Genomic DNA, 22,238 nt, shown 5'->3' with positions numbered 1-22,238 from the left:
TAGTTTCTCAGGGTTATTCTCTTGGGTTAAGAAGGCAGCAATGACGATTATAGTGGTGCTCTTATTCGTATTTTTCTTTTATGCATGCTTTAAGTTGTTTATGTGCTTTTGCAAGAAAGCCAAGGTAAATGATGCGGAAAAGATGGAACTTTTGTGAAGATAGGTAGATTTAGTTTCTTGACATCACCCATCTGTCAGAAAAGCCACTCTTCCTGAATTTTAGATGTTGGTACTGTCCAGGGGGATGGGTGTATACCCCTCTGACAACTCGCGGTCAGGGAGAGTACTCTGGATATAGGCCGACTAGAACTTGTTCAGGTGGACCCAGGGCAAGAGGGAGGGGTGATGTCAAAGGGGGAAATGTAAGGATTAAGGGGTGTCAAAATAAAATGGTTGACCTTATGTCTTACTAATTACTTGTATTTCTCTCTGTAAAATAAGGATTCATCATCTTTTGTCACGTACTCATCAAGAAGAGGCCGCATCAGCCCTAAAAAGCAGTCTACGCCCAGAAGATTGTCTTATCAGCTGATAACACCCGGAGAATTGTCTTTCCTTTGCAAAAATGTTGTTTTTTTTACATTTGCTGATGTTTGCCCTTTTCTGTCTATAAAAGATGTAATAAAGAAGCCTCAGAGCCAGAGAAAGTCAGAGACAGTCAGAGTTAACGACGGACTTCTGAGCAGAAATACTGAATAATATCTCCGTGTCTCTTTGCTTAGATAAGAACTCTAACTAACAATTGGGAAACGGTAACATAACCTGACAAATAGGTGACTTGTTGAGGTCACACCTAACACCAATGTAAGGGACATTCTTCTCACTGATCACCATTGTAAGGATTATTTCAGAATTTCGAATTGTTGGGTTTTTGAATTTTTGTTCTTCTTTTCGGAATTTCATTCTTTTGAATTTTTTAATTCTTATTTTTGGATTTTGGAATTTCAAATTTCCAAATTTCTGAAATTCTGAATTTCCGAATTTTGAAATTTCTGAAATTTCAAATTTCTGAGTTTCTGAATGTTCTAATTTTCCAATTTCCGAATATTCTGAAAAACTCAGAAATTCTAAAATTCTGATATTTCTGAACAAATTTGTCTAAATTCCTTAAAAAATTTGTTTTGAACTGAACGAATTGCACATGTCTAGCTACAACCACCAATCAGGCTCAAACCTTCCTTGGCTACAGGAGGTACACTCCCAGTGACCCTGTGAGGTGCTGTCTGGATTTTGTTTGCAGGGGAATGATAGAGTAAAGCAGAGCATCACATGTTGGTGACACCCCTATTTTGGCTGGATTGGGTGACAATTTTGTTTCTATGGGAAAGCCTTAGATAGTGATATAGGACTCTTCTTGGACATTTTGGTAGTCTTTGTTTGCCGTTGTTACCTCTTCAATAAGCCAGAACTGTTGGTGAACAGTTAGTGAAGCTGCACTTTCCCACTCCAAAGTCTAAACCGGAGTCCTTATGCAACTCTATTGTTCCTGTTTAGGGTGAAGCTGTGCCCTCAGACAATGTGAGGGGCTGAGATAGTAATTCCACTCCTGACATCTGTGTCCAGCCTTACTCCAGAGAAGAACTGGTGTACCCCTTAATCTGATTACTTGAAAACCCATCACAGCTGGGTTCTGCTGACTCCTCATGTTTGCTTGCTGGAAAGGTCTGCAGCCTCTGGTCACACAATTCTCTACTATGCCTATTCTACACTTCGTCTGGGAGTCTCATGCAGCATACAATGGGCAACGTTTATGAATCCTAGGCCTACATGTTCACAAGGCTCAGCAACTGGCGTTCCCTGATTACCAGCAAGTTGGTGACACTCAACAATGGGTGGCCTGGAGGACTACAGTCATCATGGCATTTCATGGCCTCCTGCCATGTGTCATTGTGGTCAGATCATATAAACCTGTCTTATCCACACACAGTTAATACAGTACTTACATCATCCCCAGGTAGCTCAGGAAGAATTCTCTCAGCTGGGAGGTTCTATGTAATCGGGTGCGGTTCTTCTGGATGTCCTCCTGTAGCTGGCCCCAAGCTTGCAGGGTTTCCTCAAGGCTTCTCCCCAGTTCCTGGCTCCTCTGGGGGCAGAGGTCTTGTAGCGGGCCCCTCTGCTCTTCCAGCCTCCTCACCTCTGCCTGCATCTCCCCCGTCACCTCTGCCTGGAGGACAAAATGGCTGCTGTCATGTCAAGGTCACCACAGCTGGAAATGTTCCATATAACCCGGCACTGTGTCAAGTATAACATAAAGCTTCCTACAATGACTATACAGGTTGGATAGTTACTACAAAGGGAAACAACTCACATTCTTTATACAAGGCATTTTAATTGATTTCCTAACTTGCTTTCATACTTTAATAAATGGTATGGAGATCCAAAACATGTATCCTGTGTGGAAGAAGAGTTTGGTGTCTAGTCTAACTAATAAGAACTTTACATATATCAGTATTAAAAATACATACAGTATATGATAAGAGATATAAAACTAACATAATCTCAGTATGAAGGTTGGAGGAGCTGGTTGGGGATCTGGTGCAACACTGAGATCTTGAGGTGCATCTAGAAGTCAAGAAAATTAAAGGGGTCAGAAGGGGCTGGGGGAGGGTGACCAACCCCGGGACTTTTACCGGTATCGAATCAAAAAGTATCATGTAAGCTATAAAATCAGAGATATTAACAATTACATATTAATTTATAAAAATAAAACATTTTTTATTTACATCTTACAAAATAAATGATGAAACATCACTATACAACCATGAAAATGATCATACATGGTACAGCGTGGAAATCCATAAAGAATTACCCAACTTTATACATAAAAAAGACAGAACTAAGCTGCGATTTTCAACATGTTTCGCTCAGTTTGAGCTTCTTCAGGAAATAATGCAGCCAGTAATCACAGCTGAAATAGCGGAAATACAAAAAGAAAAATCAATTTATTCATAAAGGTTTATAAACAATAATGTTACATACAGAATAATTGTGTCAAAATATTGTAGATCATATGTTGCAATTTTAATGAATATATAGATGGATAAATAATTATTCACAAATTTAATAGATCGTGAATTTATGTCTCAACAATTCACCAGGATTCCCCAGATTTGTAGTGTATTCAAAAATGTAGTTAGAAAAATGGCGATGCGTCTTTACTGGCCACAATCTTACTAACACTTACCCTTTCTAATTTTCTAACTACATTTTTGAATACACTACAAATCTGGGGAATCCTGGTGAATTGGTGAGACATAGTTTCATAGTTAGTAAGGTTGAATAAAGACACCAGTCCAACCTGAGTGAGTGTCTACAATAGACCCTATCCCTGTACATTGCACACTCACATTGGTCCCTACCCTCAAGGTGCCCACAATCCAAGGTCCCCATTCATATACTAGGGCCAATTTTGGACAGAAGCCAATTAACCTACCTGCATGTCTTTGGATTGTGGGAGGAAACCGGAGTACCCGGAGGAAACCCACGCAGGCACATGGAGAACATGCAAACTCCAGGCAGGTAGTGTCGTGGTTGGGATTTGAACCAGCGACCCTTCTTACTGCTAGGTGAGAGTGCTACCCACTATACCACTGTGCCACCCAAATAAATTCACGATCTATTCAATTTGTGAATAATTATTTATCTATCTATATATTCATTAAAATTGCAACATATGATCTACAATATTTTGACACGATTATTCTGTATGTAACATTATTGTTTATAAACCTTTATGAATAAATTGATTTTTCCTTTTGTATTTCCGCTATTTCAGCTGTGATTACTGGCTGCATTATTTCCTGAAGAAGCTCGAATTGAGCGAAACATGTTGAAAATCGCAGCTTAGTTCTGTCTTTTTTATGTATAAAGTTGGGTAATTCTTTATGGATTTCCTACGCTGTACCATGTATGATAATTTTCATGGTTGTATAGTGATGTTTCATCATTTATTTTGTGAGATGTAAATAAAAAATGTTTTATTTTTATAAATTAATATGTAATTGTTAATTTCTCTGATTTTATAACTTACATGATACTTTTTGATTCGATACTGGTAAAAGTCTCGGGGGTTGGTCACCCCCCAGCCCCTTCTGGCCCCTTTGATTTTCTTTGCTTCCATTACTGGGACGTGGTATCCTTATGGTTTGATCCTTCCATCTTGACTCTTGAATTGCATCTAGAAGTCCTGAGACCACAGACCAGACCCTGAGTGTTCCCTCAAGTCTAGGTCAAGAGTTCTGATTCAATCATTCCCAAATAACCAATGCTGGACTGTCAAAGTTCCAAGTCTATGCACTACAAGTTATGATCTCCTCTGCAACCCAGGGCTGGACTGGGACAGAAATTTGGCCCTGGACTTCATCCAGACCAGCCCACTTACATTTTGAGTGTCCCATCAGCAGCCCCCTTACATCAGAGTGTCCTATCGGCACCCCCTTACATCAGAGTGTCCCATCAGCACCCCCTTACGTCAGAGTGTCCCATCAGCACCCCCTTACATCAGAGTGTCCCATCAGCACCCCCTTACATCAGAGTGTCCCATTAGCACCCCACTTACATCAGAGTGTCCCATCACCAGCCCCCTTACATCAGAGTGGCCCACTGAGCCATCGGCCCACCGGGAAACTCCCGGTATTCCCGATGGCCAGTACATGCCTGCTGCAACCTGGATGTCTAAAGCCTCGTTCACACGATCGGACTTTCCAAAGGGAAATGTTCGATGACAGGCTGTTGGCAGTAAATCGACCATGTGTACGCTCCATCGGACAATTGTTGTCGGACTTTCTGCGGACAAATGCTGCGAGACGGTGAACCGCAGACAATGTTATCTAGAGGCCATGGCCCGTTACCTCTGCTTGTTGGTGTAGTGCAGAAATCTCCTGCAGGTCTCTCAGCTCGGTATACTTCTTTGCTGCCATATAATCCTGTTCCACCTCCTCCATCTTCCTCCACACCTCCTGGGTCAGGGCGCTGGCTGACTGGATCATCTGGGAGAGCGCCAAGAGCTACAGAAGAAAGAGATAGAGATCATGACGGTACATCCTGACTTAGGGAATACCTAGGTTTAGGAAATAAGATTGTCCAACATTAAAACAGAACATACATTAAATTGGATCTATTGATCTACATAAGGCCAGGGGCGGACTGACAACTCATGGGGCCCCCGGGCAATAGGAGATTATGGGGCCCCCGGGCAATCAGTGATTATGAGGCCACACAGTATACACAAACACACACAGTATACAATCACACAGTATACACATACATGTACATCTAGTGGCCCGGGGCCCTCGGGCAGTGCCTGAGTGGCCAAATAGTCAGTCCGCCTCTGCATAAGGCTCAATTCTCCAACGCTTTAACACCAGGATAAAGATCTTTATTCCATAAAACCTTAAATTTCAAATCTTATCAGACTCATTGAAAATATCTGTCACTTTTTTGAAAATAAAGGTCTGTATCTTGTTGTGTGAGCTCTGTGAATTGAGCCAAATGTGTTAGACATATCATTAAACGTTCTTCTCCATTAAGCTTCTTGCAATTAATGCCCCGTACACACGATCGGACTTTCTGACAACAAAACCGTGGAATTTTGTTCGAAGGTTGTTGTCTCCAACTTGTCTTGCATACACACGGTCACACAAATGTTGACCAACAATTACGAACGTAGTGGCGTACAAGACGTACGGCGAGCCAATAAAAAGGAAGTTCAATAGCCATGTGATATCTCCATTCCCACTGCTAGTTTTACAAGACCGAGCGCTTCCGGCTCGTCCTTGATTCCGAGCAGGCGTGTTTGTACTTTGGACTTTTGGCCGGTGGACTTGTGTACACACGATCGGAAGGAGAGGGAACAAGGTCCAAGGGGCAGGGGGTTAGGTGGGAATTTGAGAAGACACCTACAGCATGGGTGACCCGTGCATTATGGGTACTGCCCCCCCCCAACACCCCTGCCACCCTCCTTATACATGCTCCCTTTCAGGAAGCCAGGCACATGAATTCCTATGAGGGGGTGGGCGGGGTGTGTTTTTTGAAGCACCTGATTAAAGCCAGAGGCTCTAATAGGCCTGAAAATAGAGTAGGCTCGGGGCCCCAATCCCACCTAATTGTGTGACCATAGCGAATGAGTTTTTGCTATTTTCACACTACAGTTAGTCCTTGCCAATCAGGAGGCAGGTCAGTAAGACCTGGTTCCCGATTAGTCAAAGCGCCAGGGGATCTTACTGAATGCCTAGTGCTGTGGAAGAGGAGACACACTGGAGCCGGACCCACCGCTGCCCGGAGTACACAGGTGGAGAGGAGGACACAGCAGGAGAGGAGGACACAGCCCACTGCATAGTAAGTGCCGGGGGGGGGGGTTTGCTGGCTGACAGTGCTGCCAGCCCTGTGGCCGCCTCTGGTGCAGGCGGGGGTGGGGTGCATCAGTGTCTCACTGTCCAGAGGGGGGAGGGGGGTAGTGCTGGCTGTTTTCCGCCCCCCCCCAGAAGAATAGCCCACCAGCCGCCATTGACGCACAGTATAAAATATGGTTCAGTTTTATACTGTTATGCACACTCTGAAGTTGGGAGACAATGTGAGAGTGCCAGTATCTCTGTTGTACAAATGCAGATCCCAGAACATCCCACCCTATTCTGATTGGTCATAAGCAGTGAATATCCTGCATTAGCTGTGCTATGGGGAAGCAGCACACATGGCAGACACTCACCCGCCTATCCAGGTCAGTTGTCCCTTTGGTGGCAGCCAGCGCTCGCTCTCTCTCCTTTGCTGCATCATTCAGCATTTCCACCGCTTCCTGCAGCTCTTCCAAAGGGGTGAACACGTCCTTCCTGTCTGCCGGTTCTGGAGGGGGATCTGGGGGTCCCCCCAGCAGCTGTGGAAGAGGCAAAAAAGGTAGTTGTTCAGCAGGGATAGCGTGGTTGATTTAATAAAACTGGAGAATGCAAAATCTGGTGTAGCTGTGCATGGTAGCCAATCAACTTCTAACTTCACCTTGTTCAATTAAGCTTTGACAAAAAAAAACTGGGAGCTGATTGGTTTCTATGCAGAGCTGCACCAGTTTTTGCACTCTCTAGTTTTAGTAAATCAACCCCAATGTCAGCTAATACAGCACAATATGTTATGCCCTCTAGTGTGTGCTACTAGTATAGAGTAGGCAAATTACAGTCTGGCCAGGGATAAACCTGAGTCACTGAATCTGGGTCAGGGTTATTAGAGGCCAGGGTTGGATGACCCATCCTGGCAGCTCTCTGGTGCCTCCCCCTGTTTCTAGAATGTTGGAGAATGTTCTTGAACTAGTGGGCAGAAGCTAGGGGTTTGCCTTGAATATTTTGGGGCCTTTAGCCAATCCCCAGGTTGGCTAAAGACGTGAGCCATGTCAGCAGGGGAGGTGGAAGATGGAGAAGCAGTGCTGAGGGAGGCTGTCGGTGGCCCTTGAGGGCTTATCACACTTCCCAGCAGCCAAGGGCATGCATTTCATCAAGGCGTTTACTATGCAGAGGCCCGCCACTGAATAAAGCTGCATTAATTGTAGTGGTTTGTACAGTATGTGTCCAGAACTAACAGTTTCTACACTGAAAACTGCAGTCTACAAAGTTCCTTCAAATTGCTGTCCTAGAAGGACCATCAAGGAACTTTTTCATAAGAGAGGCAGAAGCACAGTGCCGAACACACTTTAGCACCTTGGCAGTAGTGGGAATTTCCTCATTCTCCAACCAGGAATTTATTAATGCTTTCCCAAGCGGTAAAGTGCTACATGATGATGAGGACCGGCAAAACTACCAACAGAAAAAAATAAACACGAAACAGCTATCATCTTGCTATACTCAGGGCCATCTTTAAGGCAGGGCAAAAGGGGCAGCTGCCCTGGGCCCTGTCATTGTTGTGGGGCCCAAAACAGCTGCCTCATACTTGCCAACTATCCAGGTTTAAATTCCCTTGTCCCTTGAAGTTTTAGTCCTGTGCTGTGTCCCAATATCTCAGTGTGAAGTGCTGGTACTAATGCTGCCCAGCTCTGCCTTATTGTTGTGTGCAGATGACTCACCTGCAGACCCTGTGTTTACATGTAAATAACCGGCATGTATATGTAAATAGCGGTGACAATACTAAGAAAATAGCTGCGTCCAATGGCATTGATATGTAAATAAAGGCAGCATTCTTATGTATATCATGCTCCACTGCTGTAAGGAGATAATGTGCTGTAACCTCTAGCAACTAATCAGTGAGCCGTAATGTGTGTTGTAACCTCTAGCAACCAGTCAGTAACCAGTAATGAAATGCTATAACTGCTGGTAACCAATCGCAATTGCTGCCTGATCTGATACAGTAAACTGATTTTAGGTCTAGCTGCTATTTATTGTATGTCTCAGAGCAGGTGGAGAGGGAAATTGCACGGGGGGGGGCAAGAAAAATTTTGCTCAGGGTCCAATCAATATTAAAGACGGCCCTGGCTATACTTTCCATTTTGGAGTTGTCACCAGTCAGACACACACACACACAATGAAGTGTATTATTTTTCTCTCTCACCGTACTCCTCCTCCGCCTCTCCTCCTCCATCTGGACAACCTTCATGAACTCCGACAGCACCAACGTGTCTCTCAGATCGGAGGTGCGGCGACGGAGCGCCTCCTGTACCGTCTGCAGCCTGGAAGAAGAGAATATTGGAGGTCTGCGTTTACCGGGCAACTCATGTGTGATAAATGATATCCAGTGCTCAAAAGAGAAGCATAGAAACATAGAAAAGTGAAAGCAGAAAAAGACCAAGCGGTCCATCGAGATTGCCCCTTTTTGATTTTTTTTTGTTGTTGTTGTTTTACCCTTTAACCATTGTCTGAATATAGAGCTATGTTTAATTTATTCCAAGCATGTTTAAATTCACTTATTGTTGACTGCCATACTACTGCTGCTGGAAGACTGTTCAAAGCATCAACTACTATTTCTGTAAAATTATACTTTCTAAGGTAAGTGTTGAACTTTCCTCCTGCTAGTTTGAGGTCATGTTCTTGGTCTTAGTTTTATATTGAAAATATTTCCCTCCTGAACCACATTCACACACTTCAAGTATTTAAAGTTTTCCATCCATGCCCTCTCATTTTCTTTCTTCCGGACGGTACAAATACGTTTCTGCCGTCTCTCTTTATACATTTTATCCCTCCATCCCCAGGTTTTTTACCTGTCTCTGGACTCACTTTATCTCATCAATATCTTTTTTTGTACGCAAGGTCTTCAGAACTGGACACAAAATTCAAAATTAGATGGCCATATACGCAGGGCTCAAGTCCTGTGGGAACGCCTGGGAACGGAGTATCTATACTTTTTCCACAACAGGAACTCAGTTCCCATTAGCAGCCGCGTTCTGCATATGCCTGAGTAACTGGTTGCTATGCTGAGCAGCGCCTCCGAGAGAGAGCAGCCAGCCACAGACACCACACCAGACAGAGCCACACTTACTGCTGGTAAGGATCCAGCCTGTGCCCACTGCCCAGTCAGTGCCAGACAGTGACGGGGCCACCGCCGACTACTCCCGCAGCCGCTGTAGCACATTGCCAGCAGTGCAGCCCAACTCTGAGCTGCCAGAGTTCTCCAGTTCAACTTCTCCTCTCCTGAGCTGAGCCTCCGAGTCCTCCCGCCCACGAGGTCCGCTGCGAGTTTGCCGCCCACCAGAGTCATTGACAAACCTCCAGGTTTGTTAGTTACAGTGAGCATGCTCCCCCTCCATTCTGCTGCTGTCCCCCACTCCCCCTCTGTTCTGCTGTCCCCCTCTGTTCTGCTGTCCCCCTCTGTTCTGCTACTGTCCCCCTCCAGTTTTCCTCCATGTCCCCCTCCATTCTGCTGTCCCCCTCCGTTCTGCTGCTGTCCCCCACTCCCCCTCCATTCTGCTGTCCCCCTCCGTTCTGCTGCTGTCCCCCACTCCCTCTCCATTCTGCTGTCCCCCTCTGTTCTGCTGCTGTCCCCCACTCCCCCTCCATTCTGCTGTCCCCCTCCGTTCTGCTACTGTCCACCTCCAGTTTTCCTCCATGTCCCCCTCCATTCTGCTGTCCCCCTCTGTTCTGCTGCCCCCCTCCATTCTTGTGGTGATTATTCTGTTAGTTTGACAAGTTAACTTGTTTTGTTTTTGTAAATTAGCACTTTACAATAAATGCTGCACTGTATTTTCTGTGAAATAAATATGCATATGAGGGTCTCTCTTTTTTTTTTTTTTGGTGGGGGAGTGGATCTTGGGTGGGAGTTCCCACACTTTTTTCCCCAGGACTTGACCCCTGCATATACAGTTCAAATATTGGCCAGTTCCCGATCAACAGGTCTAAAATACGCTTAGTGGGTAGCCACGTTAGCCACCCCCTGCCCCGACATCTGACTGAAAGGCAAAATATGTTTTTGGCCAGCTTAACTAAAGATCTATATATAGGAATCAGGACCCCCTTCTCCCTGCTGGAGATCCCTCTAGTAATAGCTGAAGATCTATATAGAGGAATCCGGACCTCCTTCTTTCCACTGGTGTTCCCTCTGGTGATAACTAAAGATCTGTTAAAGTGGTTGTAAACCCATTGCAACAACTTTATGCTACAGGTAAGCCTATAATAAGGCTTACCTGTAGCTACCCAGGATATCTCCTAAACCTGCATGACATCGGCACATGCGCACTGGGGCAAACTGAAGCAATGGCACGTATGTGCCGTTGCTTCAGTCTGTGTGCCGATACCGGCGGCTCCCGCGCACATCCGCGGGACTGATGCCATTGCGGCTTCAGCCAATTACAGCGCCGGAGCCGCGATACCCGGAAGTAACCCCCCGGGAGAGATGTCGCCGGCTAGAGGGGGCGACGAAGGACGGCTGCGGGGGCTTCGTTCTCAGGTAAGCAATTCAAAATGAGCTCATTATGCCTTTGTCTTGCAGTTTGTTTGTTTTTTTACCAGGGATTACAACCACTTTAAGGGAATCATCCTCCTGCTGGTGGTCCCCCTAGAGCAGGGATATGCAATTAGCGGACCTCCAGCTGTTGCAAAACTACAAGTCCCATCATGCCTCTGCCTCTGGGTGTCATGCTTGTGGCTGTCAGAGTCTTGCTATGCATCATGGGACTTGTAGTTCTGCAACAGCTGGAGGTCCGCTAATTGCATATACCTGCTCTAGAGACATAAAAATCTATATATAAGAATCAGGACCTCCTTCCTCCTGCTGGTGATCCCTCTAGAGACATAAAAATCTATATAGATAACGGACTTCTGCAAAGAGGTCCGACGCATAACACAAACATTTACAGAATTCCCCATCCCGGAAGAGGCTGCATTCTTCCTCCTGCACCATTCACAGATTCCCATTAAGAAGTACAAAAAAACGCTTTTAAGGCATTTATTAAATGCAGCAAAGTCCTGCATTCCTCTCTATTGGAAACAAAGCTCCCCCCTTCCATTGTTCACTGGATTAGGAAAAGGACTTTATCCTCACAGCACAAGATAAACAAGAAATTTTTAAACAAACTTGGGACAAATGGAATACCTTTATATTCTCGTTGGAAGGACGCCGCCTACTGTCATCCTAGTGACCTGCGCTTTTTTTGTTAGGTCCCCTGGGCCTTGACTGTACTTGATTGTGTCTCATTTTCTTATGCGTTCTTTCTTCCCCCTTCTTCTCTGCCCCCCCCCCTTTTTTTTTTCTCTCACCCCCCTCCCCCTCTCTTTTTGGAAAAAGTGGAAAGTTGGGAATGGCGGAAAACCCCCCCCCATTTGGGATGGATTATGCCCGATGGACTTGGGTTTTTGTGACCCCGGATCTTGGTACAGTATTTTACCCATGCATTGGAATGTTATGATGGACGTAAGACAAAATCACAGTTGCAGATATACCAGAATCTATTATTGTTATGATGCATTTCGTTCTGTATCTTTCTGTTGTTTTATGTAATCCGGGGACCGTCCTTCCCTGTTTGGAGCTGAATAAAAAATTATATTTGAAAAAAAAAAATCTATATAGAAAAATCAGGACCTTCTACTTCCTGCTGGTGATCCCTCTCGTGATATAAAGATCTATATAGAGGAATCAGGACCTCCTTCCTCCTGCTGGTGACCCCTCTAGTGATGTATAGATCTATATAGAGGAATCAGGACCTCCTTCCACCAGCTGGTGACCCCTCTAGTGATGTATAGATCTATATAGAGGAATCAGGACCTCCTTCCACCAGCTGGTGATCCCTCTAGTGATATAAAGATCTATATAGAGGAATCAGGACCTCCTTCCTCCTGCTGGTGACCCCTCTAGTGATGTATAGATCTATATAGAGGAATCAGGACCTCCTTCCTCCTGCTGGTGACCCCTCTAGTGATATAAAGATCTATAAAGAGGAATCAGGACCTCCTCCCTCCTGCTGGTGACCCCTCTAGAGACAAAAAAATCTATATATAGGAATCAGCACCCCCTTCTCCCTGCTGGTGATCCCTCTCGTCATATAAAGATCTATATAGAGGAATAAGGACCTCCTTCCTCCTGCTGGTGATCCCTATAGTGATATAAAAATCTATATATAGGAATCAGGACCTCCTTACTGCTGCTGGTGATCCCTCTAGAGATATAAAGATCTATATAGAGGAATCAGGATCTTCTTCCTACTGCTGGTGATCCCTCTAGTAATAAACAATTTTTGGCATCAGGGCTCATTGCTTTATTAAAATGTAACTAAATGCAATTGTTTTTTTCATTTTGGATACAGTAAAGCCGCGTACACACGGGCGGACTGTCTGTCCAACTTAGTCCGCCGAAACACATTTCAGCGGACAGTCCGCTCGTGTGTGGGCTTCAGCTGACTTTTTCAGCGTGCAGTCTGGCGGACTAAGTATTTCGGAATTTCCGTAATACAGTCCGTCCAAACTTGGTTTCAGCGGACAGTCCGCTCGTGAGTAGGCTAGTTTGACGGACTAAGTATGGCGCATGCTCAGACAGGATTTACACGGCAGAAGGTTGCATTGCAGTGTATAGGACGTCCTATTTCTAGTCCCGTCGTACGTGCTGTACACGTCATCGCGCAAGCTTTCAACGGACTGTTTGTTCATCGTGTGTGGTCAAGTCCGTTCATTCGAAAGTAGGACGGACTGTCCGTCGGATTGTCTTAGTTGGCCAGACAGTCCGCCCGTGTGTACGCGGCTTAAGGGAGGGTTATAACCCCTTTCATTTTTTTTGCCAACTGTTTCCCCCCGGGGGAAGATTTACCTTTACTTTTTATCCCATAGCCAAAGCAGGCAGTGAGAGAAAGTTATGGAATTCTGGGGTGTCACCAGAACTAGTATCCACATTGGAAGACTTTCCCTCTATTACTGTTCTAAAATCATGACAAAATTTGGGTTTTCTTATACCTTCACTGATAATGGCAAACAGGACCAATAGAGAAGGGAATCTAGACAACAAATAAAAACTCAACAGGCTGTCTAATCCCTCTCCACTCCATTCATAATTAGAAAAAAAATAGTTTTGCCTTTAGTTAGCCTTTGAGCTTTAAGCATGCCAGTTCCTCTGCTACCTCTGTCTCTAGGAATCCTAAAAATTAACCTTCAGCGCTAGAATCAATATTCTCCTCCAAACTGTTATTGTTAGTGCAAATCAGAAGACTGAACAGATGCAGCTGTTTAAAGTGGTTATAAACCCTTAGGCCGCGTACACACGGGCGGATTGTCTGGCCAACTAAGTCCGTCAGACAATCCGACAGACAGTCCGTCCAAATTTTGAATGAACGGACTTGACCACACACGATGAACAGACAGTCCGCTGAAAGCGTGCGCAATGACGTGTACAGCACGTACGACGGGACTAGAAAAACGACGTTCAATACACTGCAATGCAACCTTCGGCCGTGTAAATCCTTTCTGAGCATGCGCCATACTTAGTCCGTCCAACTTGCCTACTCACGAGCGGACTGTCCGCTGAAACCAAGTTTGGACAGACAATATTACGGAAATTCCGAAAGACTTAGTCCGCCAGACTGTCCGCTGAAAAAGTCAGCTGAAGCCCACACACGAGCGGATTGTCCGCTGAAACACGGTTCAGCGGACTAAGTTGGACAGACAATCCGCCCGTGTGTACGCGGCCTTACAAACCACTTTGACCTACAGGTAAGCCTAGATTAAGGCTTACCCGTAGGTCCAAGAAACATCTCCTAAACCTACACGGTTTAGGAGATATTTACAAAAAGACAGCCACCGCTGTCTACGGCGCCGTAGACAGCGGTGTGCAGCCGCACTAGGCGGGCCGCAGATCGCGGCGATATGCCGCTCGTGTCGGCTCCCGTACGCATGCGTGGGAGTGACGTCATCGCGGCTCCAGCGAATCACAGCGCCGGAGCAGCGAGACCCTGAAGTCACTCTGGGATACATGGCAGCGGCGAAGAGGAAGACGGGGGACCCCTTCGGGGGCTTCGTTCTCAGGTAAGTTATTCATAATGAGCTAGTATGCTATTCATACTAGCTCATTATGCCTTTGCCTTACAGGGTGTGTTTTTTTTTTAATTTTGCCTTTGCTTCCTCTTTAAATGGATCGTGTAGCTGATTTCCCAACCAGGAGTATCCCAATAGAGGATCCAAATATTTGGCCTTTAGATACACTTGCAGATGACCAAAGCATTATTGAAGGGTCACATTTTGCTGCATCAAGGAAACTGTACATGTACTGTATAAGGTACCAGAATCATTTTCAGCACCATACAATGTTAGACTTTGCTCACCTCTCCTCCACCTCCCGGACCTGGACCTGCATCTCCTTGTCCACACTCCACACGGAACTCCGGATCGCTCTCCCTGCAGAATGTAGAGCCACGCCTCGTGACTTCAACTGTTTCTCCAGGTAGGACACCTGCCTCAGGTCCCGACGGACCAGCTCCGGACTGCGCATGGCAGCAGGCTCCGATAGAAGCTGTTCCAGATTCTGTAGCCATTGTGATGTGGCCTTCAGCTCACTGAGAAGACTGTCTTCCTGCAAAAGGTTTAGAAAGTGCAGGTGTGGAATGAACCCTGTCTACAAATTACTGTAAGCTCTGTGGACTAGTCAGAATGAATATCTGTGATCCCTTATCCCAAAGGAGGGTCTTCCATTTCACTGAAAAACTTGTCTAAGCCCCTGTACACACGGTCGGACATTCTGCCAACCAAATCCATCGGATTTTGTCCGTCGGATCTTGTCCGAAACTGTTGCATACACACGGTCGGACTAAGTTGTCGAAAAATCCGATCATTCAGAACGTGATGACGTAATTTCGTTACGATGGGACTACATTCAGGCTAGTAGCCAATAGCTTTGATGTAGGAATTTGATCTGAGCATGCGTGGCACTTGGTCCGATCAAAATTCTCTACACATGATCGGAGTATGTCCGATCGAACCAGTTGGTCGGAAAATATTTCCAAAAAGTTGGAAAATTGGGTCCGACGGATATTCCGACGGAATCAGTCCGATGCATACCACACACAGTCGGATTATCCGACGACACGGTCCGATAGGACACATTCCGACAGATTCTCCGACCGTGTGTACAAGGGCTAACACTGGATCCAAAACTTTTTTCTTTTGGATAGAGTAGGGTTATGGGCTATGGGAGATTTCCCACCACTTTCTGTCCCAATGACACGACTTAAGCTGGTCATTCACTGTAGGAATTTCATCAGAAACTGGCCAGATCTCAGTTTCTGGGTGGCTCTGTTGGCTCCCTCCTTCGATTGAACAATTGAAGGAGCCAGGTGGAAAATTATCAACTGAACAGCACCTGCATCCAATCAGATGAAGCTGCTGTTTGGATACTTTGACAGGCGGCAGGGCCGGTTGAGTGGGAGGAGCTAGCCTAAAACTCACCTCATTATCTGGAGGTGGGGAGTGTCTCCGACAAGTATTCTTGCTGTTGTCACTCTCTTCTCTGCACTTCATTAATTTCCCACATATGCTAAAAATTTTGAAAAAAAACAAGGAAAATTAGTTCACACAATATTTCACACAGTGCAACAAACCAAGTTAGTGAGAGAAAGAAAATAAACCAAAAACAACGTGAAATATTAACCTCTTATCTTAAAGCAGATAATAATTACATGTCACTACCCAATTGTCCATCCAGTGCCAAAGGTTTGTAGAACAGATAAACCTTAAATATAGAGCCATTTATTCAACAGTCCATCCAGAGCCTCTGGTTTATAGACCAGATACATCCTAAATATAGAACCATTTATCCAACTGTCCATCCAGAGCCTCTGGTTTATAGACTAGATACACACTAAATATAGAGCCATTTATCCAACTGTCCATCCAGAGCCTTTGGTTTATAGACTGGATACATCCTACCGTATATACTCGAGTATAAGCCGAGATTTTCAGCCTCTTTTTTGAGACTGAAAGTGCCCCCCTCGGCTTATACTCGAGTCATCGCTGTCTGCCCGCTCGATCAGCGTGTCGAGCAGACAGACAGCGGCCATTCTATAATTCAAAAGCCGCGCCTCCGGCTCCGCCTTCGCCTGTGATAGGCGGAACACTGAATTTCCCAGCAGCCTGTGTTCCGCCTATCACGGACATCGTATCATCCTCGTACTACGGACGAGGATGATACGATGTACATGATAGGCGGAACACAGGCTGCTGGGAAATTCAGTGTTCCGCCTATCACAGGCGAAGGCGGCGGCGCAGCTTTTGAATTTTACAATGGCCGCCGAGGCGCCGACGAAGAGGGCACGGGACGGAGGCAAGGCAAGGCACGGCACGGCACGGCACGGGACGGGACGGGACGGGACGGCGGCAAGGCACGGCGGCAAGGCACGGAGGCAAGGAGGCAAGGCACGGGACGGAGGCTCGGGACAAAGGCTCGGGACACAGGTAGGCTGGACACACACACACACACACACACACACACACACACACACACACACACACACACACACACGGATGGATGGATGGAGACACACACACACAGGGATGGATGGATGGATGGATGGAGACACACACACACAGGGATGGATGGATGGATGGACACACACACACACAGGGATGGATGGACGGACACACAGGGATGGACGGACACACAGGGATGGACGGACACACACACAGGGATGGACAGGCATGTCTCACCCTCGGCTTATACACGAGTCAATAAGTTTGCCAGTTTTTTTGGGGGTAAATTGGGGGCCTCGGCTTATATTCGGGTCGGCCTATACTCGAGTATATACGGTAAATATAAAACCATGTATCCAGCTGTCCATCCAGAGCCTCTGGTTTATAGACTGGATACATCCTAAATATAAAACCATGTATCCAGCTGTCCATCCAGAGCCTCTGGTTTATAGACCAGATACATCCTAAATATAGAGCTAATTATCCAATCATTCATTCAGAGCCTTTGGTTTATAGACCAGATACATCTTACATATGAAGCTATTTATCCAACTGTCCTCCCAGAGCCTCTGATTTATAGACAAGATACATCCAAATTATGGAGGCATTTATCCAACAGTCCATTCAGAACCTCTTGTTTATAGACCAGATAAACCCTAAATATTGAACCATTTATTCAACTGTCCATCCAAAGCCTCTGGTTTATAGACCGGATACATCCTAAATATAGAGCCAATTACCCAACTGTACATCCAGTAGACATGTGCAGACTGAAATATTTTGTTTCAGAATTTCGTTTTCGTCCGAAAAATACATTTATTTAGTTACTCCCGAAATTCGTTTTTATTTATTTCGTTTTTCGTTAAAAAAATTGCATTTGTCCTAAAATCCAAATGAATTACGGTCGAACCTGTCATTGAAGGCTTATGGTGTCTGTCGGAATGTTTAAAGAAGATTCGACAGAGCAGCGAAACTCACTTATGATGCTGCAATCATACATCCCCGGTCGAATATTTCGACTACAAGCTATAGTAGGATTCTAATGTTGTACGTCTTCTATGTTTTTTTTTAAGGCTATTTGCATTGCACACAGGTCATGTTAGCATTAATAAAAAAAAAAATTAAGAAAAAAAAATGCGTGGGGGTCCCCCGAAATTCCATACTAGGCCCTTTGGGTCTGGTATGGATATTAAGGGGAACCCCGTGCCAACAAAAAAATAAGAAATGGCGTGGGGGTCCCCCTCAAAATCCATACCAGGCCCTTCAGGTCTGGCATAGATTTTAAGGGGAACCCCGTGGCAAAAAAAAATGGCGTGGGGGTCCCCCTCAAAATCCATACCAGACCCTTATCCGAGAACGCAACCTGGCAGGCCGCAGGAAAAGAGGAGGGGACGAGAGAGCGCCCCCCCCCCCCTGAACCGTACCAGGCCACATGCCCTCAACATTGGGAGGGTGCTTTGAGGTAGTCCCTCAAAGCACCTTGTCCCCATGTTGATGAGGACAAGGACCTCATCCCCACAACCCTGGCCGGTAGTTTTAGGGGTCTGCGGGCGGGGGGCTTATTAGAATTTGGAAGCCCCTTTTAACAAGGGGACCCCCAGATCCCGCCCCCCCTGTGTGAAATGGTAAGGGGGTACAAAAGTATCCCTACCATTTCACAAAAAAAGTGACAGTGAAGTGTTAAAAATTACAGGAGACGGTCTTTGACAATTCCTTTATTAAAATCTTCTTTCATCTTCTTTCTTCCTTCTTCTTTTCTTCATCCTTCAGTTTCTTCCTCCATCTTCTTCTTCCTCCGATCCTCTTCTTCCTCCGATCCGCTTCTTCTTGATCTGGTGTTCTCGTCCGGCATCTTCCTCCACGGCGTCTCTTCTTGGTTCACGGGCCGCTCCGCGCAATGGGAGGCTCCCTGTGTGAAGCTTCTCTTCTTCTGACAGTTCTTTTATAACTGAGGGCGGGGCCACCCGGTTACTCTGCCCCCCTCTGATGCATGGAACCGAGTTTTTTTTTGGCACGGGGTTCCCCTTAAAATCCATGCCAGACCTGAAGGGCCTGGTATGGATTTTGAGGGGGACCCCCACGCCATTTTTTTTTTGCGTGGGGTTCCCCTTAATATCCATACCAGGCCCCCGAAGGGACTGGTATGCTCCTGAAGGGGAACCCATGCTGTGTTTTTTTTTTTTTTTTATACATTAAAGTCATTTTGTAAGTCGCGCTGTGATTCACACTCAAGTCTTGTCCAAGTTGCCTCCCAAAGTCGTGCTGGAAGTCGTGTTGCCTCTGTGTGAATGAATGGATTGTTATGATACAAGTTCAATAAACACAGATTGTTATTGTAAGGGTCGGTTCACACAGGGGCAACACGACTTTCAACAGGACTTTTGGAGGCAACTTGGACACGACTTGAACATGACTTGGGGCGACTTACAACACGACTTTAAGTCGCCCCAGGCCAGGCGACTTTTGCCGCGGCCAATCAGAGAATGAGCTCTCAAGGGGGAACTCCACGCCAAATAAAAAAAAAAAAATGGCATGGGTTCCCCCTCCGAGAGCATACCAGGCCCTTAGGTCTGGTATGGATTTTAAGGGGAACCCCCCTAGGCCGAAAAAATGGCGTGGGGGTCCCCCCCAGATCCATACCAGACCCTTATCCGAGCAGGCTACCCGGCCGGCCAGGAAAGGGGGTGGGGACGAGCGAGCGCCCCCTCCTGAGCCGTACCAGGCCGTGTGCCCTCAACATGGGGGTCCCCATGTTGATAAGGACAAGGGCCTCTTCCCGACAACCCTGGCCGTTGGTTGTCGGGGTCTGCGGGCGGGGGGCTTATCGGAATCCGGGAGCCCCCTTTAATAAGGGGGCCCCCGGATCCCGGCCCCCCACCCTATGTGAATGAGTATGGGGTACAATGTACCCCTACCCATTCACCTGTGGAAAAAAATGTAAAAACACAACACACAAGGGTTAAAATAGTTTATTGCACAGCTCCGGGGGTCTTCTTCCGTCTTCGGGGGTCTTCTCGCCGGACTCATCCGCTATCTTCTGCTAGCTCTTTTACTAGCGGAGGAGCCCGGCTTTCTTCTTCGCCACCGCCCTCTTCTTCCGACTTCGGGGGTCTTGTCCCCCTCTTCGGTTCTTCTTGCCGGGCCACCACGCCTTCTTCTAGCTCTTTTACAAGCGGTGGCCCGGTCTTCTGTCGCCGCTGCCGCTGTCGCCGTCTTCTGTTCTTCTCTTCTGGAGATGTTGCCTCATCTCTGTCTCCAGTCACAATGACAGAGATGCGCCGTGCGGAGACTTATATAGGGACATCACCGGATGATGTCCCCGCCCATTATGATGTCACAGTCCCCTTTCCCAAGGCACCCTCCATGTTGAGGGCACGTGGCCTGGTACGGCTCAGGAGGGGGGGAGGGGGCGCTCGCTCGTCCCCACCCCTTTTCCATGCCGGCCAGGTAGCGTGCTCGGATAAGGGTCTGGTATGGATCTGGGGGGGAACCCCCACGCAGTTTTTTCAACATAGGGGGTTCCCCTTAAAATCCATACCAGACCCAAGGGCCTGGTATGCTCTTGGAGGCGGAAACCCACGCCAAATTTTTTTAATAAATTTAGCATGGAGTTCCCTTTTGAGAGCTGATAATTCTGTGAGAGTCGCCTCTTATAGACGGAGATCCGACTTGGAGGCGACCTCCATTGAAATCAATGGGTACCAGTCGCCTACAACTCGGATTGAAGTAGTACAGGAACCTTCTCTGAAGTCGGAGCGACTTCAGTAGTGTGCAATAAGACGGCTCTCATTCACTTACATTGATTTCTACATGTTGTGCGACCTGAGGCAATTTGGGGCGACTTGAAGTCGGATCTGAGTTGCCCCTGTGTGAATGGACCCTTAGGCCGCGTACACACGGGCGGACTGTTCGCTCAACTTTGTCCGCTGAACAGTGTTTCAGCGGACAGTCCGCTTGTGTGTGGGCTTTCAGCGGACAGTTTCAGCGGACAGTCTGACGAACAAAGTTTTTCGGAAATCCCGTAAAACTGTCCGCTGAAACTTGGTTTGAGCGGACAGTCCGCTTGTGTGTAGGCTTGTTCGTCAAACTAAGTTCCGCGCATGCTCAGAAAGGATTTACACGCCGAAGGTTGCATTGCAGTGTATAGGACTTCGTTTTTCTAGTCCCGTCGTACGTGCCGTTCACGTCCTAGCGCACGGTTTCAGCGGACTGTTCGTTCATCGTGTGTGGTCAAGTCTGTTCATGCAAATTTTGAGCGGACTGTTTGTCAAACTGTTTGACGAACAAGGTTGGGCGAACAGTCCGCGCGTGTGTACGCGGCCTTAGAGTCATGTCAAATCTCCTATCTATATTGAACTGTGTCAAAACGAAAATGAAAATAAAGCATTTATTTATGTCGGATCTTTGGTTTTTCGGACTCTGTGCTTTCGTTATCGTTTGTCAAAACGATAACGAAAATACCTGAAATTCGGACAAAAATGCATTCGGACGAAAACAAATGCACATGTCTAACATCCAGAGGTTCTGTTTTATAGACAGATACATCCTAAATATAAAGCCATTTATCAAACTGTCCATCCAGAGCCTCTGGTTTATAGACTAGATACATCCTAAATATAGAACCATTTATCTAACTATCCATTGAGAACATCTGTTTTATAGACCAGATACATCCTATATATAGAACTATTTATCCAACTGTCCATCCACAGCCTCTGGTTTGTAGACCAGATACAGCCTAAAAAAAGATCCATGTTTCTGCCTATTCAGAACCTGGTTCCTCGCACCTATTCTTTCCTCAATACCCTTCAACTAATAACCTCCAGTTTCTTGGTCTGATGGAAGAAATTACAATAATAATATGTATAGCATACAGTATATCCACTTTCAGACCGGACCAATTTGCTGGTCAAAGACCAGACCACTTTTTGCGATTCGGCACTGCATCGCTTTAACTGACAATTGCGCGGTCGTGCGACGTGGCTCCCAAACAAAATTGACGTCCTTTTTTTCCCACAAATAGAGCTTTCTTTTGGTGGTATTTGATCACCCCTGCGGTTTTTATTTTTTGCGCTATAAACAAAAATAGAGCGACAATTTTGAAAAAAACGCATTATTTTTTACTTTTTGTAATAATAAATATCCCCCAAAAATATATAAAAAAAACATTTTTTCCCTCAGTTTAGGCCGATACGTATTCTTCTACATATTTTTGGTAAAAAAAAATCGCAATAAGCGATTATTGATTGGTTTGCGCAAAAGTTATAGCGTTTACAAAATAGGGATAGTTTTATAGCATTTTTATTAATAATTTTTTATTATTTTTTTTTTTTTTACTAGTAATGGCGGCGATCAGCGATTTTTATTGTGACTGCGACATTGTGGGGGACCCATCGG

General features: G+C 46.0%; 1 protein-coding gene across 7 annotated transcripts in view; it reads right to left on the bottom strand.

The window, feature by feature from the left end:
- Nucleotides 1–22,238, bottom strand: part of LOC143986994 (uncharacterized) — a 165,728-nt gene that overhangs the window by 53,301 nt on the left and 90,189 nt on the right. For all 7 annotated transcript variants that reach the window (XM_077485425.1, XM_077485424.1, XM_077485429.1 and 4 more), the window contains 6 exons: nt 15,822–15,909; nt 14,702–14,949; nt 8,521–8,638; nt 6,704–6,868; nt 4,851–5,006; nt 1,944–2,164 (listed from right to left, as the gene is read on the bottom strand). In XM_077485425.1, coding sequence (XP_077341551.1) covers nt 1,944–2,164; nt 4,851–5,006; nt 6,704–6,868; nt 8,521–8,638; nt 14,702–14,949; nt 15,822–15,909 — 996 coding nt within the window. The remainder of the gene's footprint in view (nt 1–1,943; nt 2,165–4,850; nt 5,007–6,703; nt 6,869–8,520; nt 8,639–14,701; nt 14,950–15,821; nt 15,910–22,238) is intronic.

Source organism: Lithobates pipiens, unplaced genomic scaffold, assembly GCF_037356315.1.
Source record: "Lithobates pipiens isolate NorthernLeopardFrog02 unplaced genomic scaffold, aLitPip1_a1.2 Scaffold_18, whole genome shotgun sequence".
Classification (NCBI taxonomy): Eukaryota; Metazoa; Chordata; class Amphibia; order Anura; family Ranidae; genus Lithobates; species Lithobates pipiens.
This window is presented reverse-complemented; position numbering and strand designations above follow the sequence as displayed.